Genomic DNA, 27,012 nt, shown 5'->3' with positions numbered 1-27,012 from the left:
GTAGGCTCCACACCCCACGTGGGGCTTGAACTCATGACCCTGAGATCAAGAGTCACACACTCCACCGACGTGAGCCAGCCAGGCACCCCAGAGGTGAGCAAATAATTCTAAGTGTGCAAAATGCTGCCAGAGAAATTCTTGGGAGTACAAGCTTATGTCCTCTACATTCTCTGGGCCCCAGAGTGGGGAAAACTAGTGTTCCCACCCTTTATATCATATCTAGTCGAGTTAATAATAATATAACCTATAAAAAAAACAATTACAGGGGTGCCTGGGTGGCTCAGTTGGCTGAGCGTCAGACTTCGGCTCAGGTCATGATCTCAAGGCTCGTGAGTTCAAGCCCCACGTCGGGCTCTGTGCTGACAGCTTGGAGCCTGGAGCCTGCTTTGGATTCTGTGTCTCCCTCTCTCTCTGTCCCTTCCCCGGCTTGTGCTCTGTCTCTCTGTCTCTCTCTCAAAAGTAAATAAAAATTTAAAAAAGAAAAGCAATTCTGAACTTAAGAAAGACAGCTTTTTACATTGTTATGCAGACAGTTTAGCTCCTGATTTTTTCATATTTCTCAATAGAGAATGAAAAGAGCCAAAATTCACACTTAAACTATGTGCTTGGCACTAACAATTTTCACAATAACCTATGAAGGAGTTCTATTATTTTCCCCACTTTACAGATGAGACAACTCAGGCACAGAGAAGTTTTAGTGAGCCCAAAGTCACACAGCAAGTCCGGGCAGAATTCAGAATCCAGGCAATCTGACTGCTCAGCCCACATTCTTTAGTGGGATGCTATTATACCCCCATGGAGATAATTTGCATAATCACAGATAGATCATTAAAGTGATTATCCCCAAACAATGAAGCAATCTTTCTTCAAAGGTATTTTGCACCCCCACCTCTACAGCAGAGAGAAGACCAGCCCATCTGTGAGTCCTGGACTTTTGTCCCAGCGCCAGGCTCCAACACCCACCACATCACGCCTCCCCACACGGGGTGGGAGTTGGGGGGAAGGCTCTTCTCTGTTGCTGAGACTCCCCCCCCCACCCCCAGTGCTGTGGAACCCCAGACTGAGGCCCTCCCAGGCCCAGTTCACGCTGCCGTCTTCCATCTCTGGATTCAGGCCGCAATCCCCGTCTGGGGACACGCTCTGACAGACAACCTTCACTACTGGGCTCAGGGACGGCGCACCTTGCACAGAGCTGATGCACAGACACAATCGTTGACTGGCTGACCTGGTGATTGAGGGAGAGTCCCCAGGTTGTAGGGTCTGTGTGGTAGGGCAGGACGGGTGCGACACTTCAGTTCTCAATCTGACTTTTCCCACACGGTTTAAAAAATATCTGTGGATGTCATGAACATGTCTGGAAAATATTTGCCCAGTAGACGCGGAATATGCCAAGCACTGGGCTGGGCGTCACAGGTGACACAACCCGTCTCCCCCAGAACTCTCTAGCTAATTGGTGGCTGCTTTTCAGGTAAATCCACAGGCACAAATCCAAGGTCATCACTCTTGTCCTTACGACACACAAACACAGACTCCAAACTTGCCTCTCCTCAAAGTCCCAACATTTCTCGAAGGCTCTCTGTTCCTCTGGGTACAGGTTGGTCATTTTTACCATGAAGGAAACCTAAGTTATATATTCATTCTTGGAAAGTAATGAGGAAACAGGAGAATGTAGCCTAAGAGACCCGCTCTTTCCTCTCTTGCCACCTCAGGAAGACCATCGGGGCAACTCTGTTCAGAGGTGGATCCTCGGCCAGCTGTGGGGCAGCCGCAGAGGTAATTTATTATGTGCTAAAAGACTTCAGAACATGATTACTTTCAGAACATAACTTTTTTATTGAGGATTTTAACTGGGACAAACGAAGCAAAGGAATTGTTATGCATTTTACACCCCTGGACGTGTAAATCTTTATGCAATGAAGAAACGCAATGCAATGAAACTCAAATTTGAAAAGCTAACAGTTGATAATAATGATCAGTGGAGAGATGGTCAGTTTTCTGCCACAGTTTCAAGCTAAAATTAATTAGCTTCTAAAATAAAATACGTGGAAAATCGAGGCCTTACTTGAATCCTAATGCGACAAATACGGACTGGATTTTTAGTTCCTTGGAACTTTCTGTAAATTGTCCACAACTATATTGGTGTAGACCGTGGTAGGGATGGAGTTCGGTCCCTATGCTACCACTCCAGGCAAATTTAAAGACAGGCATCTTGTACTGTGTCCTTCTGTTCTATGCGGCTTCTCTACATTTTACTTAAATTAACTGGCAAAGGAGATGTTTACCTATAAAATGACGTCAAAATAAAAAGTTGGTAAAAACAGTAAAATCGATAATCTGAAAGAATACTGTTAAGACATTTCCCCCACACCGTAACAGTGGTATAGAACATGAACATGACGCCTGATCGGATCCACAAGAAAGTAAGAAAATGTCTGTTCATGAGACTTTGTTGAAGGGTAGCACATGCCAGCGGAATCCTGAAAAAGATAAACCTAGGTTATTTAGTCTACAACTGCATGTAAGTAATAATCAACATATTTAACTACTATATATTTTCTGCTAAAATGTCATGAAACTTACATCAAATCTTTGACAATTAAATTGGTGTTAACTGATACTTTAAAATATTTACTGACAGCAGTCTACTGGGCTAACAGTACATATGTACAATACAAATGCATATAATTCTCGACCTTAAGGAACTTATAGTCTAAAAGGAAATCTTCTCTTTTGAAAAAGTGCTTTTTAAAGTGCTAATATTGCAAAAATTTGTTTTGCAATTTTCTTCTATCTTTGCTTTCCTTTAGAATGTGATCTTTACATACTATGAGGGAAGCAACTTTGTTTCTTTTGTTTATCACCACAAAATGCCCAACACAGCGGGGGATACACAACCGGCACTTAACAGTATTTGTTAAGTGATTGAATAAAGATACTTAGAAACTGCTTCAAATGTGCTAACAATCTTTTATATGACACTAGAATTCAAGCACCAGATTCTGTGATATACAGACATTTACAACATCCTTACTTATCTGCCCTAGAAGCTACGGTTCGACAAACTAGAGAATGTGTTCTACTGCATCTGAGTCACACATTTCGCTCTTAAATAAGGACGGACTATTATTAGACAGGGACAACAGAAAAGAGGCCAGGGGGGACGTTTGTATGGCTCTCCAAATAAAAGTGTAACTTATCAACTTCTAATTTTGACAAAAACACTAAATATCATCCATCATCTTTTCTCCCAGACATAACATTGCACTAGTTGCTAACTCCCATTGTAACAACCCTGTTAATACCCAGTAATTAAATTGATTGGTTGCAAATTCCCCTTCAACACTTACATATGCCGTGACTTTAAAGATGGAAGAGGTAATTTGTATTTTCTTGGTTTGAGGATTCTTTCGAACACTAAAATGGGGGGGGGGAAGGGATACATTTTAAATATAACAAGCATTTACATAATACATTTATTTTTGTTTATTAACGTTTATTCATTTTTGAGAGAGCATGAGCGGGGGAGGGGCAGAGAGAGGGGGAGACACAGAACCCGAAGCAGGCTCTAGGCTCCCAGCAAGTGTTCAGCACAGAGCCCGATGCGAGGCTCAAACCCACGAACTGTGAGATCATGACCTGAGCTGAAGTCAGGCACTTAACTGAGCCACCTAGGTACCCCTACATTTTTTTTTAATGTTTATTCAGTTTTGAGAGAAAGAGAGAGACAGAGCATGAGCAGGAGAGGGGCAGAGAGACAGAGAGGGAGACACAGAATCTGAAGCAGGCTCCAGGCTCTGAACTGTCAGCAAAGAGCCCGACATGGGGCTCGAACCCACAGACCGTGAGATCAAGACCTGAGCTGAAGTCAGATGCTTACCTGACTGAGCCACCCAGGCGCCCCCCCACCCCCCCTGCCTATTTTTAGTGTTTGGCATAATACATTTAGAATACTGATCCCTTTAGTATGCAGGTGTTCTTATGCATACATAATATAGAAATACACAATATCCGACTCAAATGGTTTGAAAAGGACGGACCCGCAGTTTTACCCCAGGATGGAGAACTGCAGAACAGGTAATTTTATAGTTAGAATATTTGAGGTCTGACCGAGACTCAGGATGAATGTTTCCCAAGCCAAAGACAATTATCAGAAAAATAAGAATTGATAAAAGTCCGACTGAAGTGTAGGCAGCGGTAAGGGGTAGGCAAAAGCGCGACTACAGAATTCAACAATGTAAACAACACGCCAGCTCTGGCACTGACTTTGTGGTTCATTTTGGGAAAGATTAACCTTTCTGAACATCAATTTCCTCACACGTCAACTGGGCATACTATGGTTCTTTTTAGAATTATGTGAGAATCGAGTGGGATAAGGTATATGAAAACTATTTGTTAAATTGTGTACTATTAAATGATATCATATTAAAATTATTTTCTTTCAGTACCTCTCTTTCAGTTACTCTCCCCCACAAGATTCCCTGCGGCAGCACAGAGCGGAAGCACAGAGAGGGAAGGAACAAGCTACAGAGAGCGATGCACACATGTTCCCTTCCTAATGCTTTACCATCTGCAAAATACCGTCATATGACTTCCTTCATATAAAGACCACACAGCTCCATGAGGCTGTTGGGCACGACTTTACCAGGTTTAGAGACAGTAGGGCCAGAGAAGTTAAACGAGACATTAAAGACATTCCAGCTGAAAGTGGTATTTCTGGGAATAGACTCCAGGTGACACAGCGTCCATCCAGGTCCTTTCCCTAGGTCTCAACCGCTCATCCCCTGCCTCCAATCCAGCAGATGTGCACCACAGGCAATCCTCCTGGGTGACAGGGGGACCTCACATTGAAAGGAAGCTGGCCCCTTCCACACTTCACTAGGTGCAAGCATCTTTCTCCTTCACTACATATGAAGAGTGAGGTGGGCCAGGAGGAGAACGAAGGGGGACTGTGTCCAGTGTGTGTGTGTGTGTGTGTGTGTGTGTGTGTGTGTGTGTGTGTGTGTGTTTGCGCACCTACTGGAATGGGCAGACCTGAGCCATGTCAGGGTTAAAAGTTCTTAGGCAGTTTTCATTTTTTTTAGGCAGCTTTTATCTGCAGAAATCATGCAATTAATTTCCATATCCTTCTACGACATGGATTAAGGTCATTTTATTTCTCTAAACACTTAACATATACTGCTTAAAAACTGAAGACTATATTTGAAGTTCTGTGCTTATCCAAGGGGTAACTATAGTCACTCCATATAAAACATTTATACTGCACACACCTACATAACCACCCAAACCAAACTACAGAACATACCTATGGTTATATCCGATTTTAAGTGTTGATCTGGAGATGGTGATACGGGTATAAATATATAAAAATTCACTAAGCTGTAGGTCCACTATAATTTGTTCACTTTACTGCATGTAAATTAGCCCAGTAAAAAACAAAAACAAAAACAACCTAGACCAACCCTTGTGAACGTTTGTACTTACCAAATAAACTGAGAAGAAAATTTAGTGTTTGACACTTCATTTAACAATCACTTAACACATACATGTACTGTAGTGTACTACTTACCGAAGAAACTACCATTTGAACATTATTAGAAGTTGGTTCCTGGGTGGCTCAGTTGGTTAAGTGACCAACTCTTGATTTGAGCTCAGGTCATGATCTCATAGCTCTGGAGTTTGAGCTCAGCGTCGGGCTCTGTGATGACAGTGCAGAGCCTGCTTGGGATTCTCTCTCTCTCTCTCTCTCTCTCTCTCTGCCCCTCTCCCGCTCTCTTTCTCTCTCAAAATAAATGAATAAACTTAAAAAAAAAAGAAATAAGAATCCCACTGCTTAATTAGCATTTGAGGGCCATAATCTAAGCCTCACAGTTTAAATAATAAAATTTCACATCTCAGGCAGATACGCAGTTTGGAAAACCTCTCCAAAAATTTTGATCGGAGCCTGTGTTTAATATTGACAGTAGAAAAGACAAAGGCTTCCATTAGTAACTACAGAATTATTTCTGCGTAGACATTTTTCAAATGTAATGAAACAACTGGTCATATTTACTCTCTAATGAACTGACTCTAAAGTATTACCTATATTATTTAAAAGAACCATAATCCTTGAAAAGGCGGCACTTTCCAGAACGTTTCAAAAGGGTATTTTATGGGACTTGTAATAACGGATGAGGGAAAACATATCTTCAGAATGTTCTCACCCTTTGGTTTGAGCCAGAGACCACTAAAATCAAGCTCTGTGACATGCCTCCAACACGGACACACATAAGGGATGCACGTCTTTTCTGGAGCAGATTAGTGATGACGTTTCTCTGCAAGGGCAGGTTAGATAATGTAAAGCAGCTACTGCGTGTACAATTAGAAAGACAGCAGACGTTCTCCTAAAAGATGTGTAAACACCCAAAATTCAAGTAACGGGACAGGAAAAAACAATATCCTTGCCGGTTAACTTGGCTTGTACAAGTGACTTGTCTGGATATGTGGCTCAGGATGACAAGGTACTGACAACTGCTGGAGGTCCACGGGTGCTTCCCCTCCACGTGCATTCCTCCCGAGAAGCGACACCGATCCACCCTGCACCCTCACCTTGACCAAATGCCACCGCCTCTGACCCAAATCAGCACAACCAGCTAGAAAAGCCAGAGGCAGTGCGAGTGATAAGCAAACCGGCACGGCTCTGAAGGGACTCTGTGATCATTCAGCCCATTCAGTTGCTTTGCACTGGCACTTCAGCCATCTTAAGCGAATATTTATTCTAATCATAATTTTCTTCTAAAGTTGTTTTGGGAAGACAATTTCACATCTCCTCCGCACTTAGCAGATAAATTCATCAGCATGCTTCAACTTGGATCATCATGAGAAAGAGTTAATGGTTCTCAAATAAGAGTAATGCTGTAATTGGGCTGGTTCCTTCTCAGCGTCCCCTGGAATGGCAGACTAGTGACGTGCATGTCTCCCCTGGACAGGGGACGGGCTGCCCTCTCTGCTGGCTCTTGGGGACCGCATTCCATCAAGACTTCCCTAACACAGCCACCCTAATAATGTCCTCTTTTCAACTTCTGGGGTATTTATTACAGTATCAGGAGCTGCAAACATTTGCCTATACAAAATCGAACATTTGATTTCATAACAATCTTTCCTTATAAAACCTTCTAAACTATTACTTAATATGTTAGTTTCTTATAATTTCCTTAAGGTCAAGGGCTGTCTGATGCTCCTCTTGTAGTCTCTTCGGAGCCTGGCGGAGTTCTGTGCACAGTATTAACACTTGTCGGTTGCCCGCCTAAGGGATTCTGAGGGCGTGATTCTCTTCTTCCTGTTGGATGCCGTGAATTCTGACCACTCATTTTACCAGTGGCCGTTAACCCTGGAGCCATAGTTTCACTTAGCACCCAAGCAGTGTGGAAGAGAGTCACAGATGAGAATCCAGGACAGGGGAGGTCAGGGAAAACAGTTTCTTCAGGGTTTAGGTTCTAAAGTTACTTCTGTTTCAAACACCTCCGGCAGAATCTCCTCTTGCATAGCACACGATGGTGACGAATTCCACACGTTCGTGTGGCCAGTGAAGTACAACACAATGTCGTGGCAGCAGTGTGCGCACGCATGTGTGTGTGTGTGTGTGTGTGTGTGTGTGTGTGTGTGTGTGAGACTAGGTGTACCACAGAGTATCTGCAGGGAGTGCTGGAAGCAGGCCTACGGGTTTTCACGAGCTGAATATAAGGACAGAATGTTTTGGATTTGACTATGTATATGTTTTTCTCAAATTCTGTTTCTAACATTTTTTTGGGCAATCTTTATGTATTGGCAGAGTAACTTTTCCACAAAAATCAGAGGCAAATTAAAGAAATAATTTTTGTTTTTAAAACCGTATCAGAGGGGCCTCTGGGTGGCTCAAGCAGTTAAGTGTCTGACTCTTGGTTTTGGCTCAGGTTATGATCTCGCGGTTCATGGGTTCCAGCCTTGCCTCCGGCTCTGAGCTGACAGCGAGGAGCCTGCTTGGGAGTCTCTCTCTCTCTCTCTTTCTCAAAATAAATCAACTTTAAAAAAACTATATAAGAAAAAGAATGAAGTGAAATAACTACATCACGTAGTTGTCACACAGCTGAATGACACACAGAGCAGAAGTGAGATTTGAGATGCTGAGTCCAAGTAATGATCGAGAGTTTTACGACAAGCTAATTCTGTTTTTTTCCTATTAAAGCAAAATTTTGTAACTAAACTCTGCTTTCACTTGTTCCTATCCCTTTTGCCTACAGACATGATCCAATATCTTCATCACTGAAAAGCCCAACCCAAAGCCTAAATAAATGATTATAAAGTTTTTATACCAATTAGATCTTCAAAGAGAAAAAAACAGAACTAGTGGATCACCTAAGCAAACCTGGAATTTAGAATTAATTTAAAAATGTAAAGTTTGGGGCGCCTGAGTGGCGCAGTCGGTTAAGCGTCCGACTTCAGCCAGGTCACGATCTCGCGGTCCGGGAGTTCGAGCCCCGCGTCAGGCTCTGGGCTGATGGCTCGGAGCCTGGAGCCTGTTTCCGATTCTGTGTTTCCCTCTCTCTCTGCCCCTCCCCCGTTCATGCTCTGTCTCTCTCTGTCCCAAAAAAAATAAATAAAAAACGTTGAAAAAAAAATTAAAAAAAAATTAAAAAAAAAATGTAAAGTTTATGCCTAGATAAGAATCTTTCCACCTCTTTACAAAAAAGGTAATTGTTCTACTATTAGTCAAGCAAATTTACACAACCTGAGGAATCTTGTGTTCTCCTGAAATGTGAAAAGAGACCTGGGGTAAATGTCACAGGAGACTTGGGGTAAGTATAACAGGAGTTCTGGGGTGGGTGTGACAGGAAATCTAGGAGAAGTGTGAAAAGAGACCTGGGGCCAACATGACAGGAAACCTGAGGTGAGTGTGACAAGAGACCTGGGGTGAGTGTGACAGGAGACCTGGGGTAAAGGTGACATGAGACTGGTGGTAAATGTGAAATGAGACCTGTGCTAAATGTGACATGAGACCTGGGTGAGTGGACAGGAGACCGAGGTATCTGTGACAGGAACCCGGGGTAAGTGTGACAGGAGGTCGGAGGTAAATGTGAGAGGACGCCTGGGATAAGTGTGACAGGAGGCCTGGGTTAAGTGTGACAGAAGACCTGGGGTAAGTGTGACCCAAGACCTGCGATAAGTGTGAAAGGAGACCTAGGGTAAGTGTGACAGGAACCTGGGGTAAGTGTGATAGGAAACCTGAGGTAAAAGCGACATCAGACCTGGGGTGAATGTGACAGGAGACCTGGGGTAAATACGACAAGAGACCTGTGGTAAATGCACAGGACATCTGGGGTAAGTGTGACAGGATTCCTGTGGTAAATGGGACAGGAGCCCTGGGTAGGTGTGATAGGAGACCTGAGGTAAAAGTGACATCAAGCCTGTGGTGAATGTGACAGGAGATCTGCGATAAGTGTGACAGGAGACATGGGGTAATATGACAGGAGACCTGAGGTAAAAGTGACATCGGACGTAGGGGTGAATGTGACAGGAGACCTGCGGTAAGTATGAGAGGAACCTTGGGTAAGTGTGAAGGAGCCCTGAGGTAAAAGGGTAGTACACCTGGGATGTGGTGACAGGAGACCTGAAATAAATTTGAGAGGACACCTGGGGTAAATATGACAGGAGACCTGGGGTAAATGTGACAGGAGACCTGGGGTAATTGTGACAGGAGACCTGGGGTAAAGGTGACATGAGACTGGTGGTAAATGTGAAATGAGACCTGTGCTAAATGTGACATGAGACCTGGGTGAGTGGACGGGAGACCTAGGTACCTGTGACAGGAACCTGGGGTAAGTGTGACAGGAGATCTGAGGTAAATGTGAGAGGACGCCTGGGATAAGTGTGACAGGAGGCCTGGGTTAAGTGTGATAGGAAACTGATGTGATAGGAGGCTTGGGGTAAGTGTGACAGCAGACCTGGGGTGAGGTGACAGGGGACTCAAGGTAAGTGTGACAGGAGATCTGAGGTAAATGTGACAGGATGCCTGGGATAAGTGTGACAGGAGACCTGGGGTAAGCACGACAGGAACCTGGGGAGAATGTGATAGAAGATCTGGGATAAGTCAGCCGCTAAGCAGGCATGGAGCGAGCGAGTAATCCGTTGGATGGGGAAGGAAGCACAGTCAGATGAGAACCGGGAACTGGCTGCTAAAGAGAGTCAGGGAGATGTGACCATGTCCCAACCTGGACGAGAAGGGAGAGGCCGGAAAAGGGGTTCGAAGCGGTGCTGTTCTCACACGCTTTGGTGCTTGGCGTCAACAGGACCCAACAGACGCTAGGCGAGCCCAGCATAGTTAAACAATGCACTCCGTTAACCAGAGATTTACCTACTGTAATCTAGCAACATTACCTCACTAGATCTTTATAGATAAGCTTTGTTGTTTCCAGATACGGATTAAGCACATCTTCATACTGACAAAGGGCTCCACCAAGGCAAAGATGTTTGAAAAGACAAAACAGGAACTCTTCTCTATCAGCTTGGCTAAATATTTCATATTTTTCTGAGTCTTCCACTAGCAAAACCTATGGAAAATGATAAAATTCATCTTAATCTAACATGATTTAAGGCTCTGATTTTTGTTTTCAAAAGTTTCCATTTATGAACTTACAAATAATCCTAGGCCTATGTTAACAACCAATCCTGAACAACCAGAAAGAGTAATCGGTGAGACCTGCACTCATTTTCCCTCCATGTTACCATTAGGTACTGATGCTCAGTTAAAGGAATAAATCTAAATCTTCTCCTCTTCCCCTTTATACCTTTGTTCTAATTTGTATCTTTAGTAATGGTTTTAGCACTACTGCAATTTTAGTGCTGAGTCACCTTAAATCTTATTTGGAAACAAGGGACCATAAATAAATAGAGAAACTTCTCCATCCCAGAAGGTCTGTAGCCTTTGCTTCAGTCTGGAAGCTGGCCCTCATTTTCTAAGCCCTACCCCTGCACTTCTGGATGACCACTTTCCTTACCACCCCTGCCCCGGCCCACCCCCATTACTCCATTTTGAACTATTCAGGTAAGTGGACCATCATAACCACCTCTTTTCCTGCTGTCCCCTAATATCATCCTACCCATCACCCATCTATACTGACTCTTGCTCTCTGGAGACTTCACCACCTCCTTCAGAAAAGAGCACGACAGGGTCGGACGTGGGAGGGTTTCTTACACCATTGTGTGGCCATCCCACACAACTGATTAACTCGATTGCGGTAGATACGAACAAGGTGACGAATGTAAACCATAACACACATTTCTTTTATTGAGTTGTTTATACTCCACCTGCTTGTAAAAAGAATGTGAAGTAGCTAACAGTAAAATACCGACACGGTACGAAAAGTAAAAGGCAAAAACCTGTAACCAAGAAACAAAGTGGGAAAGAAAATACATACAACAAGGAGTCGGAATGCTGTAAAAACTGTACATGACACTAACACTACCAAACAGGTAAAGGAGGGAAATAGGAGTTATACAAAATCACTGTCTAGTAGCAAGAAGTGCACTCAAATTAGGAAACCTGATCAAGCTTCACATTTGATTGACCCCGATCTCAAATGAATATTCATCTCAAGGTCAGCGTAAAAGAGGCACTTAAAATAAACTCTGTGGTGTTGCCAGTGTGCAGGTTACTTACAATGAGTTTATGAAAGCCAAAGTCACACGCAGTAAAAGGTGAGGGGAAGTGGTTTACAGTTTATTACTCCCTGGGTGTGCCACACATACGGCTTGGCCCATCTCCCCTCCTTGCCTGCTTCTCTCCTTCTCTCTCTCTCTCTCTCTCTAAGGAAATGATGTGATATTGAAGCCTGAGTTTGTAGCTACCTAAAGACCTGGCTTAACACAGGAGCGACTAAAGCTCTCAGGAATGACGAATGAACGCATTCCTCGCATGAGCATTCTGGTTACTGAACTGATTAGGCTGCGCAGTGTAAAAATGACAGAAATGAAAATATTTGGGGAATAAATGTGGAAGCGGGACCCACCTGCGGTTGATCTCCCCGTGTGCTTCCACATGGGGCCCTCAGGGAGGAGGTGTGCAATGTGGTTAAGGAGCCAGACTTGTGAGCCGCCTGCGGAAGGTGGTTATCGGCAGGCCTCAGTGAGGCGGTGTGACGGGCTCGGTGCTGCTGCATGGCGGAGGGCCCTTTTCAGTTCAGGCTAAGGCTGGAGGTTATTTATTGATTTATTTTTTCAGCCAGAAAGCAACCAAGTTAACACCTTGCTTGTCGCCACAGGGTGGCAAAGAACACGAGAGCGAAACGCAGAGGTAACTGGAAGAAAAACAGTGTGGGTACTTCCTGAATTCAAGGGCTACGCATGGAAGAAGACCAGCAGCAGAGGGGAGCCTGGGGGGCTCAGGTGGTTGAGCGTCCGACTTCAGCTCAGGTCATGATCTCACAGTCCGTGAGTTTGAGCCCTGCGTCGGGCTCTGAGCTGTCAGCACACAGCTCAGAGCCTAGAACCTGCTTCAGATTCTGCATCTCCCACTCTCTCTGCCCCTCTGCCACTCATGCTCCCTCTCTCTCTCAAAAATGAATAAATTCTAAAAAAAAATTAAAAAAAGAAAACCAGACGACAAGCAGCAGAGCAGAGAAGGCGCATCCGTCTCTGGAAAAGTCCGTTGCCAATGCTCTCAGTATAAGTGAGGGTGAGCTCTCTGAAATTAGGGGACAGGGCCTTGTGATAGAGAGGTACATGTGCCAGCAGAGATCGGGGACAGATAAGAAGAGCTGACATAGTGCCCCAAAAGGAAGAAGACCCAGACTAGACTAGACACTTTGTAGAGGTTAATTTCCAGTCCTTGGTAAGGAAGAGTAGAAATTATTATCAGATCCCCAAGGTACGGTGCTTATCTTGTGTTATACATACCACCTAACTACAGAGCAACTATATATCGTCTCCTCAGTTGTGTTTGGACACCCTCAATGAGTGATTTGATTGTCTTCTTCAACTAAGGGTTCTTTCAGGTGTTCTGTTGGTGTAGAAGAACGCAGAGACTGGCTGGATGCCTCCCGGTCTCCTACAGACAAGATGTCTATGTCCAGAATGGTGTGTCAGGGGCTTCCCTAGGTCATTCCCATCTGGATTTACAATAAATTCAACTTATACACCTCCTTATTCAACTTACACATAGCGACATCTCCTAAATGTAGAATAATAGTAATTAGTGGCTAGTCATTACTATTACTGAAAGCTTACTAAATACTAGGCATTGGGCTAAACACTTTAAGTGCATTATCTCACATAATTTTTTTTTTTTTTTTTGAGAGAGAGAGACACAGTCGAGTGGGAGAGGGGCAGACAGATGGAGACAGAGAATCTCAAGCAGGCTCCGAGCTGTCAGCACAGAGCTCGAATCCATGAACTGTGAGATCATGACCTTAACCGACTGAGCAACACGGGGCCCCTCACATGATTCTTGCATCATTCTTATTTTATAGATGAAAAAAATGAGGCTAAGTACCACAGTTATTAAGTGGCTGAGCCTGTATTTGAATCTATGTCTATTTGATACCAAAGCTTTATTATTTTTTTTAATAATCTCTACACCCAATGTGGGGCTTGAACTCATAATCCTGAGATCAAGAGTTGCCCGCTCCATCGACTGAGCCAGCCAGGAGCCCCTGAAGGCCCTAATTTTTTTTTAATGTTTATTTATTTTTGAGAGAGAGAAAGACAGAGTGCAAGCAGGGGAGGGGCAGAGAGACAGGGAGACACAGAATCTGAGCTGTCAGCACAGACACTGGCGCGGGGCTCAAACTCCCGGACCACGAGATCAAGACCTGAGCTGAAGTCAGCAGCTTAACCGACCGAGCCACCCAGGCGCCCCTGAAAGCCCTAATTTTTGCCCATTTGGTAAATAGCTTATCTCCATAATTTAATGATAATAAGGGGCGCCTGGGAGGCTCAGTCAACTGAGTGTCCGATTCTTGATTTCGGCTCAGGTCATGATCTTGATTTTGGATTAGGTCATGAGATGGGGCCCTGTGTTGGGTTCTGTGATGAACATGGAGCCTGCTTGAGATGCTCTCTCTCTCCCTCTGCCTCTCTCCCAGTTGCTCTTGCTCTCTCTATAAATAAAATAATGATGATAATAATGCATTTCATTTTAACAGGTCACACTTTTTAAAAAGTATATTTAAATGCTCTCTCAACTCATATCTCAACAGTTTCAACAAGATAGAATGGGAATTTTAATCTCTATGTTGTACAGATAAGATCTTGGGGCTCAAGATATTGAATGATTTGCTTAGTTACTATCTTATAAATAATAACTCAGGAATTAGCTAAATAATCTATGTCTTCTGATTCAATACACCTCTTGCTAAAAAAAAAATTAGTTAATCGAATGGTTTTTTAAAAAGTTTATTTATTTTGAGAGAGAGAGAGAGAGAGAGAGAGAGAGAGAGTGAGTGTGAGTAAGGGAGGGATGGGGGCAGGTGGGAGAGAGAGAATCCCAAGTAGGTTCCAGACAGTCAGTGTGGAGCTCGATGTGGGGCTCGAACCCACAAACCACAAGCTCATGACCTGAGTCGAAACCAAGAGTTGGACGCTTAACTGACTGAGCCACTTAGGCGCCCCTAAAATGGCTTTTTTGATCTCAGCTGTGAGACAGAACGATTCTTTTACAACAGGGATATTTTTAAATAGTCATTTGATATGTTAAGAGCCCCATATCGAATAAAAATAGCCATGAGTTAAGCAGGTCAGGGCTTCTCGGCCTTAGCACTATTGAAATTTTGGGGCAGAGAACTCTGTTGTGGGGGGCTGTCCTGCCCACAGCATGATGTTTAGCAACATCTCTGGCCTCTATGCATGAGTGTTAGTAGCATCTGGTTGAGAACTACTGAAATACACAGATAGTTCAGTTGATAGTAAAAGTCCCATCCAAGAAAAAAATCTACCAATGTAACTGATATTACTGATCATTAATAATTGATAAAAGGTGTTTTAGGTATTTTACATAGGTAAAAGTTTTTGACATTAAGCATTTCCTGAAATAAAATTCTATTATGAAATTTTAAAAATCTATACTTACTTTTCGTAATTCATCAGATATAGGAAAGGGATCACAAAAAGAATCTAAACACTTAATGATATGTCCATCATCGCGTACAATATCTTCATCATATAACCGATGAAAAAATGACATTGAAAGCTGTGTACAAGGAACATTTGTGGCTTCAATTTTTTTCACTTCAGATCCTGAAAAAAATTTTATAGAATATAAGCGTATTATTCTCAATTATTTCCAAAACAAATATTACAATGCAGGGATTCTAAGTAGTCAAATAGGGCATATATTTTGGTATATTTAAAGGACACATTAGGGATCTTATTCAAGTCTTAGTTTGCCGTTTGTTCATTTTTATTAATCACTAAAAGTCTGTAACAAAATTTCCCCATTTCAGCCCTAGAGTATGTAAATTAGAAAATGTCTGAAAATGAAATCATTTTTCGTGTAGTAGGGGATTCTTACGTCAGTTTTTTGTTTTTTTTTTAAATTTTTTTTTTTTTTAACGTTTTTTTTTATTTATTTTTGGGACAGAGAGAGACAGAGCATGAACGGGGGAGGGGCAGAGAGAGAGGGAGACACAGAATCGGAAACAGGCTCCAGGCTCTGAGCCATCAGCCCAGAGCCCGACGCGGGGCTCGAACTCCCGGACCGCGAGATCGTGACCTGGCTGAAGTCGGACGCTCAACCGACTGCGCCACCCAGGCGCCCCTCTTACGTCAGTTTTAATCCACATATCAGAATTGCCTATAAAAGCATTGGAACTGCTTTGTGTGACTTTGGATTTATATTGTGCTCAATGCTTTATAATTTGTATTACAAAAACTTTAATTAATGTTAAGTAATGGCTGTGTGTAAAGTCCTGAGGATGTCTTGAAATTTCTTCTCTCCAATAAGCAATTTCTCCCTTGTGATCTCATTTACAGTGTTTATGACCCAAAACCAGCTTTTCCAAGTCAAGGTAAGTTTCAAACCAGGCCCTAATCAAGTTATGACAAGTTTGGAATTAGAGAAATTTGTGACCATGATGTTTTGTCTATTTTCGTCTTGTAGCTCGAGTTTTTCCCTGCATACCTTCCCCACCCCAAACTTACTTCCTAAATGTGTCCTTTAGGAATGGATTTTCCGTTACTAGAGGTTCTTCTCAATTACAGAAAGACACAAAGACTAAAATGAATATTTATTATTGCCTCAGTTTCTTTCCATTTCTCTCTCATGCACTCATATCCACACACACACTCAGATATAAAGAGGTGGTGGTTTTCTTTGTTCAAAGTTCTCCCTAGAACAGCACACCGAGGCGTGGGGGCCCTTGGTGTGACCTCTCCCTGATACGCTTGTTCGGTATTTACGCCGGAAGCAGCTTGAGCTTGAGAAGAGTGAGGCTGGTGATGATCTGCGCTTTTCCTTCTGGTTGCCCACCTGGAGTCCTGCGAGCACCTGCCACTTGTTCTGGGCTCGAGCTGGCCTTGTGTGGACGCGCAGTGGGCGTCTGGAGACAGGAACTGTGTATGCTTCAGTAATTTCGAAAACTACACTTCTAGGAAAAGCTCCTTTTGTTTCAGGGGAAAAAATCCTGTGGGGGATTAAAGGGACAAGAGACCACAGAAAGTGACAGAAGAGTTGTGAGCACTGCAAGAACAAAGAACTAGAGCAGTATAGAGCCAGACGGTCTTCAAAGACGGGTTGGTGGCCACAGGATGAGGGACGGACACTGGGCAACGTGCCATTCTTTAAAAAAATTTTTTTTAAATGTTTCTTCATTTTTGAAAGACAGAGACCGAGCACAAGCAGGGGTGGGGCGGGGAGAGAGGGGGACACAGAATCTGAAGCAGGTTCCAGGCTCTGAGCTGTCAGCACAGAGCCCAATACGGGGCTCGAACCCACGAACCATGAGATCATGACCTGAACCAAAGTCAGATGCTCTACTGACTGAGCCACCCAGGCCCCCCCGGCAACATGCCATCCTAATAAATGACTCTAGCTCTGATTTAGGGAGTGGCAGGAGGGTTGGGTTGGTAAGATAAGGTAATTAAATTCAAACCATGTACTCCGAGGTATAGAAATAGCATTTGCGAGGGACTGAACCGTGTTCCTCCAAAATTAATATATTGAAATACCACAATGTAATGGTATTTCGAGATGGGGCCTTTGAGAAGTAATTAGGGTTAGATGAGGTCATGGGTGGGGTTAGGACTTCTGTCAAATCAATTCTGAAAGGACACAATTCAGTCCAAAGCATTCTGCCCCTGGTACCCACACCCCCAATTCATGTCCTTCTCACATGCAAAACATGTTTATTCTATCCTAACAGCCCCCAAAGTCTTAGCTCATTCCTGCATCAATGCTAAAATCTAAAGTCCAAAATCTCACCTACATATCACCTAAGTCAGATATGGGTAAGAGGGAGGTACACCTCATCCTGGGGCAAAATTCCTCTCCATCTGTGACCCTGTGAATCCAGACAAGTGACATGCTTCCAAATACAATGGTGAGACAGGCAGAGGAGAGACATCTTCATTCCAAAAGGGAGAAACAGAAAACAAGGGGTGATGGTCCCAAGCAAGCCTAAACTTGGCAAGGCAAATTTCATTAGACTTTAAGCCTCAAGAATAATCATCTTTGGTTCAATGCTCTGTCTTCCAGACCCGCTGGGGCGGTGGCCCAGCCTCTGAGGTTCTCCCCCAAAAGGCACATTGTGTTCCTGAAACCGAGGGTGGCCCGGATGATCTCTGAACTGCCTTTTAGTCCTTCTTCTCTTCTCCTGCAGAATGGCCATGTGTCAGCCAAATGGCTCTATCGTCTGGTCCTGTGGGATCTAAGAGGTCTGACAGCCTTCATTTCGTCTCGTTTCTGTCCCCTTTAGTTCAAACCGGCAGTGTCTTTGCCAGTACAATCCCCAGTGTAACTCTGGCTTCTGTTGAAATGGCTGATTGAGTCCATGAATTACACACATGCTCTCTTTATCAAATGGTTGCCCAGCCATATTTGTTCTCTTCAAAAGAATCTTTCTCATTTTTTACGATATGAAAAGGTTGAGAATTTGCCAAATCTTCAAGCTCTGGTTCCTTAACGAATCCTTCTTCAATCTGTCTCTTTCCTTTCCTACTTTATTACAAACATTCGGGAAGAACCAAGCTGCTCCTACAATAGTTTGTTTCGACACGTCCCAGCTAAATATATAATTTCATCACTTGCAAATTCTACCTTCCCCAAAACACCAGAACATAGTTCAGCCAAGTTCTCAGGCATTTTATGGATTGTCTTTCCTCCACTTTCTGATAACAAGGTCCTCATTTCTGTGTGAGACCTCACTAGAATCAAGCTTAACATCCGTGTATCTGGGCTAGCATGCACCTCAAAACTCTTCCACCAACACCCATGATGCAGTTTCACAGCCACTTCTAACCTTTTTAGGCATGTTACAGAAACATTCCAATTCTTGGGACCAAAATCTGTCAGTCTGCTTAGGCGGCTATCACAGAAAACCAGACTGGGTGGTTTAAACAACAGACGTTTATGTCTCACAGTTCTGCAGGCTGGGAAGCCCAAAACCCAAGGCGCCAGCTGATTTGGCTCTCGGTAAAGGCTCTCTTCCTGACTTGCAGACGGCTGCCTTCTTGGCTGTCGGCACATGGCAGAGAGCTCTGGGATCTCTTTCTCTTGATGTAAGGGCAGTCATTCCATCAGAAGGGCTGCTTGAGATGTAGTCTAAACCTAATTAGCTCCCAAAGGCCTCATCTTTAAAAAAAAATTTTTTTTAAATATGTATTTAGTTGTGAGAGGGAGAGACACAGAGTGCAAGCAGGGGAGGGGTAGAGAGAGAGGGAGACACAGAATCTGGAGCAGGCTGCAGGCTCCGAGCTGTGAGCACAGAGCCCGACACGGGGCTCAAACCCACAAACCGCGAAATCATGACTTGAGCTGAAGTTGGACGCTCAACCGACTGAGTCACCCAGGCGCCCCAGGCCTCATCTTCAAATACAATAACATTGGGGGTTAAAGCTTCAACATAAGAACTTGGCGGGGGGCGGGGGGCCACAATTGAGTCCATAGCACATGCTATGTGTTAGGCAGAAAATATGGTAAAATCATGTCTCCACCATTTATAAGACATGTGATGCACTGCTATGATCACATACAAAGTTAAGAATGTATTTTTTCCCCTTGATATTAGCATAATACACAGGTGTCTATTTACTTGGAGCTTTTGCTCCAAATTGGTGTTTTCTGACAACTTCATTAATGCTGAAATGGCAGAGACAGAATAGTGTAGTGGTCAAGACCTTGAATTCTGGAGTCCGGCCAGCTGTGCAAAACTGCAAATTATTTAGCTCATGAATCTGACTCTTCATTTGGGACATAGGGACATATAAAAATACCTCTCTGAGTTGGTCTGAGAGTTAAAGGAGGTAAAGGGGGCATGTGGGTGGCTCAGTCAAGCATACCGCTTTGGCTCAGGTCATGATTTCGTGGCCTGTGAGTTCAAGCCCCACATCAGGCTTGCTGCTGTCAGCACAGAGCCCCTTCGGATCCTCTGTTCCTCTCTCTTTGCCGTCTTTCTTGCGCTCTCTCAAAAATGAATTGAAAAAAAAAAGCCATTTAAAGGATGTAATGACTATAACGCCCTTAACTAAGCACATAGGAAGCATCCATTATATGTCACCCAAAAAAGGGCACAGTGTGCCTGTATGAGGAGCATCTGGGAGACAGGGACCGCGGCAGAAAGCCCTGGCAGTCCAGGCCCAGGCGAGGGCAGCAGTGAGGGGGATCCTTCACCACACTCTTTACCACTGGTTCACTTGCTACAAGAATGTCTTTTCTCATTTTCAAAAGCTGTTTATTTTAACAGCTGGCCCTCAGAGGAAAATTGGAGAGAAGACGGCTGATACATCAGAAACAGAAAAGCTGGTAGGAGATACAAAACAAGCTAATGGAAGAGTACAGCAATCCCCTAGAAACTTCTACTTCTGAAGTAGAGTGCTACCTCTTTTGCCCAATTTTTCAGAGTACTTCTAATTGATTCTGCCAGGCACATGTGGAATTTTAGAACCTCTCTTTTTGCAATGCGTTTTTTAGAAATCAGAAAAAAGTCAGTACTGTTTGTCAGTACGGGGGAAGATTGAACTTTTTTCAACGAACCTTATTTTTGTAAAAGAACTGACTGAAGTTACTGTAAAAGTTTCATAAACTCTTTGCTACGTGCCTGTGCTTATTTCCTTCTGAAGATTTTGAACCTGTAAGTACATTTGCTCAGAGAGTCAGTCTAACTCTGAAAGTATTCTGAAGATCACCCTGTACCAGCTTTTTGCTCTATAAATTTTACAGTGGTTTTTAGCCAAAAGCAATAAAATGTGACCTACTAATTCTAACGTCACAAATCTCGTTCTTGAGTAATACTTTCGGCAAAGTCATTTTTGTGTAAGACTACTAGAATTCCATGAACATGCAATGTAGGAATTTACCAAAACAACCCCATCTAATTTAAAATCCACTTACATTTTTCTTAAGCACAAACCCACATTACTAACCAGATTTTCCTCCTAAGTGGAAGAATGACTGGTTCTATTGTTAAGACACTTCAAACTAACATTTAAAATATAGTGGTCATGTTTTTGTTTTCAAAACACTCTTCTATTAACTCTCTGGTTTACTCCTTAACCTGAGAGTTATTTAAGAGATTTGAGTGCTATTGTTTGGGTAATTTTGCTTAAAGATTCCTACCTATGTTTCAAGGTACTATGAAATTATTACATAGATAAAATTTTCTTTTTGAGATTTTAAGACTCTCTTCCATGACTTTGTATGTTATTTTATGAACATTCCATGAATGGCCACTTCCTCGGTCAGAAATCCGCTGCCCCGCCCTGAATGCTTTTGCTCCAACACCCTCACATCAGCAGAACTCTACCTGACACTCTCCTCCTTTTGCTCCTACTGCTATGGTAGCACACTATTGCACTATTTTTTTTTTAATGTTTTTATTTTTGAGAGAGACAGAGAGAGAACACGTGTGCGAGCGGCAGAGGGGTAGAGAGAGAGGGAGACAGAATCTGAAGCAGACTCCGTGCTGTCAGCGCAAAGCCAGATGTGGGGCTCGAACCCACATCCTGTGAGATCATGACCTGAGCTGAAGTCGGACGCTCACCCGACTCAGCCTCCCCAGGCACCCCTCGCACTATTTTTTTTTTTTTACATATCAACCAGTTTCTTGAGCATCATTTTCTTGTGTTCACCTCACTGTTCCCTGCATCGAGCAGAGTCCATGGGAGACACACAATAAATACCTTCCCAATGAATGAAAAGAGAACTGGTGCTCCTGTGCCGTGCCAGGACAGGAGCAGTGGGCCCCCAGGAGAAAGACGCAGGGCAGGCCTGGCACAGCTCATCATGTTTGACCTTGATGTTATCAAACAGGTGAGTCATTATTCACAATGTGTATTTTAATAATGAAAATTCCAAAGGCAAAATTTTGTTATAATAATAAAATCATCATCTGAAAAGATAAAAATATGTTTTACTTACCTAATGTAATCCATTGTCCAGAAGAATCTGAAAGTAACTTCAAATTAGGAATAACATTTGGGTCTTTAAAAAAAGCCTAAAATACAAATTTGAGGGGAATAAGTTAGAAACTGTATTACAAACAATATCAAGAATTAATTTCTAAAACAACTGTAGTAAACTCTCACTTGATCGGGGAAGGACAATTTTATTTTTATTTATTATTTTTTTAATGTCTATTTTTGAGAGAGAGAGAGAGAGCGAGAGAGCGTGAGCCGGGGAGGGGCAGAGAGAGGGAGACACAGAATCTGAAGCTGGTTCCAGGTTCCGAGATGTCAGCACAGAGACTGACGTGGGGCTCGAACTCATGAACCGTGAGATCATGACCTGAACCAAAGTTGGACGCTCAATGGACTGAGCCACCCAGGCGCCCCTCATTAGTATTTGTGATCTAAGGGTAGTAAGAACACACTGAACAGATGTAAGCAAAGAAAGAGCTTAAATTAGTCCTATTTTTTACCATGATTCTGGCAGCAGCGTGGAAAATGAGCTGAAGGGTTATTAAGAGAATAGGTAGAAGGGAAGGTACTGCTGTAATCCAGAAAGATCTGATGTTCACATCAGTCAAGATGATAGCAAGGGGGAGGTGGAGAAGTGAATGGACTCAATGACTGTTTAGGAGGACAAAGGACAAAGGGCGAGGGAAGAACCACAGATGATGCATGAGAAACTGGACAGAATGAATGTCATTTCATGAGAAAGGGAACAGTGAAGAGGACCAGGTGTGCAGGGTGAAGATTAATATGTTCCGCAAGTATTTCTGAATACCTACAGCATGACACACACAAGTTCCTGTGCCACGGAGTTTACATTCTAGTGGTGGAAGATAAACACTTCACAGGTATCATCTATGCCCAATCACAAAAAAGAAAAAAATAAGTTTTCCCCAAAACTAGTCCTCAGGAAAAAAAAAAAAAAGCAAGTTGATAACTTTATAAATTCAAGCTAAAGAGTGTGCAATTATCTTTATTTAATATTTTATTTTCTTTTAAAGTTCATTTCAGCTATTTTGAGAGAGAGAGAGAGCATGGGAGGGGCAGAGAAAGGACAGAGAGAATCCCAAGCACGTTCTGCACCGTGTGCATGGAGCTCAAGGTGCGGCTCAAACCTACGAACAGTGAGATCATGACCCAACATGAAATCAAGAGTCAGAAGCTTAACTGACTGAGTGGCCCAAGTGCCCCACAATTATCTTAATCTATATAATATACACTTTGAAAAGAAATATAAGCTGGAATTAACCTCAGTTAATACTGATTTTGAATGCCTTTTAGATGTCTTCTGCAAAAATCAGTACAAGGAGAAATTTAATTCAGATTTAGTAATTATCCCTGGGGGGAGGGAGTATCAACTTACAATTACATTTTATATGCCATTATAAATGGAAGCGGGCTAAGTGACCTGCAGTGAAGTGACCTAGAGCCAGTGGAAATAAGTCTTCATAAAGGCCCCTCACATAAAGCAACACGAGAATCATTATGCTGTTGGGGTTAATTATGCACCAAAAGAATAATAATAATAATTTTTAAAAAGCCCTGTCCTAATATATGCACATGGCATTTTGGGTATGTTATAGAATTTCCAGTGGGGCATTAGAAGGAATTCTCTGTATCTCAACTTTAGGAAAGCTGATGTGCTTTGGGAAAATATTACATGATTCTCAAACAAGTTACAGACAGGATAACAAAGAAACGAATATCAAAATGCACGTAAAGATTAAACTTACTTGTTTCAGAAATGTGAGCGTTAAAAAAGTATTCCTAAACTGATATATTATTTTATATAACATAGAATGTTAAATGTACGTCTATTCTATGCCACACATGAAATCTAGCAGATTGCTGGTTTCTGATCCAGTATCCATTCTCTTCTTCTTCCTTAAGGAATCCAATTTTATTTGGGATGGCAATGTGTTGAGCTAAAAGTCTGCACCGCCTAGTCTCTGTGTTATGAGGTCATGAGGTGTGAGCAGAGATGTTGGCGGACCTTTAGAAAGCTCTATAAATTGCTTCTTTCCCCCCTTATCCTTAGTCCCGTGGTGAGGATGCCAACACTGTATACTGAGCCCAGAGCTCTCTCTTGACAAAGCAAGATTTCAGATTCAACAATCTAGGATCCCACCACTTGCATGCACTTCAAGTTCAACGTGCCTAAAGATGAACTCATTTTCCTTCTTCTTTTGCATTTTCTAGGGCTTTAACGGCATCATCTCCCACTCCAGTCAACCAACTCAGACATTCGCTCATCCTACACTCCCCTTCTGCCTTATTCTCAGTATCTTATTAGTCCTGGAGTACTGCCTTTCTCTGAAACGTCCGTAGGCCTCCCGGTGCTGCTGCCCTAATTCAGGGTGTCCTATGACAGCGGTTTTGTCTGGTGTCACTGATTCCAGACTCAGGCCTAACAATCTATGCTCCACATTTCTGCCAGGGTGACCTCGGTAGTTTAAAGTTTATGATCTTCTCGAAAAACTTTCAGTGACTCTTCACTGGCTAGATAAAGCCCAAACTCTTCTGGGAGGCACACAAGGTGCAAAATATGGTCCCACCCATCTAACATTATCCCCCGACTTTGTCTACCTGACAAACTCCTGCTCACGTTTCAGTGCCCATCTCAAGTGGCTGGCCTTTTGTAAACCTCCTCTGACCCCTCAGCCAAAAAAACAAAAACAAAAACAAAAACAAAAACCAAACCAAACAAACAAAAAAAAGGCAGGAAGTTCCCCGCATCAAGCCAGGCGGGCGCGTGCAGTTCTGCGCGAAGCCCCGGCCCAGTCCCCCGCCAGGCCGGCCGGCCGCGGGCAGGTACCAGGAGGACCGTCACCCCGCGGCGGCCCTCCATCAGCGGCCGCGGGGCCGCAGGACGCACAGCGTCACAGACCACAGACGTCAACGCCGTCCAGCTGGCGAGGGAAAAACCGGATTTCAAATAACGTGACTGAATTTTAAGGAATGCACCGGAACTTGTTCTTCTATGTGTCCCCCTCTTTCCAAGCTGCCCCTTCCAGCAGGTCACTGCGGAGAGCCGGCCGGCCGAGTGCTCCCCCCGGAACCCCCTGTGTGCACGTGCGGGGGAGCAGTCACAGGAGCGCTCTGACTCCGGGAGCCCACAGAAGTCCCCAGAAGTCCTCTGAAGCCAAGTCGGGGTACACGGAGGACCCCGCGGCGGGGCAGCGGGGGCGGGGTGGTGGGCGGCCCGGGCACTGGGAGACCGCAGGGACACGGGGGGCGGGGCACCGGGGGAGGCCAGGGCACGGGGACGGGGCCGGGACACCGGGGGGTGTGGGGCCGGGGCACTGGGGGACCGCAGGGACACGGGGGGCGGGGCACTGGGGGAGGCCGGGACACCCGGGGGTGGGCCGGAACGCCGGGGACCGTAGGGACAAGTCCCGGCTGGCGCGCGTCCCCACGCCGCCGCGCACGCAGACCCCAGCCCGGGCGGGGCCGCAGCTCAGTCGGCGGACACCCGGGCGCCTCTCCCTCCCGCGCACCAACCATGACGAAGTCGTCCTTGCGATAGGCCTGGAACGTCTGGTCGAAGCCGAACGCCTGAGCCGCGACTCTGCCCAGCATGGACCTGCGGCGGGGGCGGGAGGAAGGTCAGCGCGGGCCCGGCGGCAGGGCGCGCTCGCGGCCGGCCCGCCCCGCCCTCGCCCTCTCACCACTGGCGGAGCCGGCTGGTGGTCTCCTGGGTGCTCAGACACTGGAAGGTTCTCTGAGGCAGGAATCTGAAGTAGTAGCTGCCCAAATCCCTCGGCTCCCCGGCCGCCATCGCGCTCCTCGCTCGGCTTTAGTGCGTACCGTTTCCATGGAGACGCGGAGGCGGGGGGGGGGGGGGTCAGCCCGGCGCTGCGGGGGCGCGGCTACGCGGTTCTTCCGGGGAAGGAAGCCAGGCTCGTGGCGGGGGCGGGGCGAAGTGAGGCGTTGGTTGGGGAGGAGCCACGCGAGTAGTCAAGTCTGTGATTGGGTCGGGGCTCTGCGGTTGGTGGGAGCGGGGCGAGGTGGGGCGGGGAAGGGGCCACGCGGAGGAGGCCAGTCTCGCGGCGGGGGCGGGGCGAAGTGGGACCGCGGCGGAGCTGGGCGGAGGAGTACAGGCTCTGTTTGGGAGAGGGACCATACGGTTGCTGGGGGCCAAGAGTCCAGGCTCACGGCGGGTGCGGGGCGGGTGCGGGGTCAAGCGAAGGAGGCAGAGGGCGGGGCTAAGTGAGGTGGGGGCGGGGCCACTCGGAGGGGGCGGGATGGAGCGGAGTCGCGTAGGGGAGGCTGGGGACGGGGCTAGGTGGGGTGGAGGCGGAGCCGCGCGCAGGGGGCGGGGACATGCTGCCGGCTGGAGGGACAGGGAAGGGGACCCGTCTCTGCCGTCCGCATCCCTGGGGAAAGGGGTGGCGCCCACAGGAAGTGCAGGTGCGTGCGTAAGGCGGTTGACCCCTAATCCTACTTCCTCAGCACAGGTTAATTTCCTAATCTCAAACTTGCTAGCTTGGATTTATGGTTATCTAAGTTTCATGGCTCAAACGTTTATGAAGACATTATTTTCAATTAATTAGGCTTCTTTTGGAAGACACATGTCTATATGACTACTTGGAAAACTATTCTCTCTTACCATCTGCTTTTTATTTTTACATCCGAAGGCTAAAAGATTTTCTTTATAGAAACATACTTTTAAATTTTTATTATATTTTTAATATCTTTTTAAAAAATTTATTTATTTTGAGAGAGCGAGTTAGCAGGGGAGGGGCAGATGGAGAGAGGGACAGAGGATCCGAAGCAGACTCTGTGCTGATGGCAAGCTGGATGTGGAGTTCGAACTCACAAACCAGGGGATCATGACCTGAGCTTAAATCAGATGCTCAACTGAGCCACCCAGGCACCCTGAAAGACTCAGATTTAACATGATAAATGTCTAATGAAGAAAGTAGAATAATAAAAACCAAAAGATTAAACTAAAATATGCTAAAAATAGAATTTAAAAGATAAGTATTTTGTGTACAGTTTTCCTGAAAAGTACTTTATTGAGTAACATTAAGTATTAGGAGTGGGAACATGACACTCCTAATTTAAAGTTTCCTTAGTTTTTATGTTTGGCAACATAGGCGATCAATTTTCTTTGAATAAATATACTGACATTTCGTTGCACTCACAAAACATCAAGTTTGAATTGGCGTGCCAGAATATATTTTTATTTATTTTTAATGTTTATTTTGAGAGAGAGAGAGGGAGAGTGCGAGTAGGGGAGGGGCAGAGAGAGAGGGAGAGAGAGATCCCAAGTAGGCTCCACAGTATCAGTGCCGTATCAGTGCAGCCCAGTATGAAACTTGAACTCATGAAGCGTGAGATCATGATCTGAGCCGAAATCAAGAGTTGGACCCTTAACCGACTGAGGCATACGGGTGCCCC

General features: G+C 44.6%; 1 protein-coding gene across 2 annotated transcripts; it reads right to left on the bottom strand.

Moving 5' to 3' along the window:
- Positions 1 to 1,809: 1,809 nt before the first annotated feature.
- CFAP300 (cilia and flagella associated protein 300) lies at positions 1,810 to 25,498 on the bottom strand. 2 transcript variants are annotated; one of them, XM_047876656.1, is made up of 8 exons: positions 25,278 to 25,498; positions 25,111 to 25,192; positions 21,578 to 21,653; positions 15,077 to 15,243; positions 12,021 to 12,107; positions 10,390 to 10,562; positions 3,348 to 3,414; positions 1,810 to 2,477 (listed from the first exon to the last, which is right to left on the bottom strand). In XM_047876656.1, exons 1-8 carry the CDS (start codon positions 25,385 to 25,387, stop codon positions 2,349 to 2,351), a joined length of 891 nt encoding a protein of 296 aa, XP_047732612.1. In that variant the 5' UTR covers positions 25,388 to 25,498; the 3' UTR covers positions 1,810 to 2,348. The 2 variants fall into 2 exon arrangements, with proteins under 2 accessions (XP_047732612.1, XP_047732611.1); XM_047876655.1 differs by lacking the exon at positions 12,021 to 12,107 and having other exon boundaries at positions 25,278 to 25,494.
- Between the last annotated feature and the right edge of the window lie 1,514 nt (positions 25,499 to 27,012).

This window comes from Prionailurus viverrinus, chromosome D1 (assembly GCF_022837055.1).
Source record: "Prionailurus viverrinus isolate Anna chromosome D1, UM_Priviv_1.0, whole genome shotgun sequence".
NCBI classification, from domain to species: Eukaryota; Metazoa; Chordata; class Mammalia; order Carnivora; family Felidae; genus Prionailurus; species Prionailurus viverrinus.
This window is presented reverse-complemented; position numbering and strand designations above follow the sequence as displayed.

Coding starts and splice junctions, on each gene's coding strand:
- CFAP300 (XM_047876656.1), bottom strand. CDS start 25,387: ATGGCGGCCGGGGAGCCGAGGGATTTGGGCAGCTACTACTTCAGATTC. Junction 15,244..21,577: donor TGGACAATGGATTACATTAG/GTAAGTAAAACA, acceptor AATTTTTTTCAG/GATCTGAAGTGAAAAAAATT. Junction 2,478..3,347: donor TCTTTAAAGTCACGGCATAT/GTAAGTGTTGAA, acceptor TATCTTTTTCAG/GATTCCGCTGGCATGTGCTA.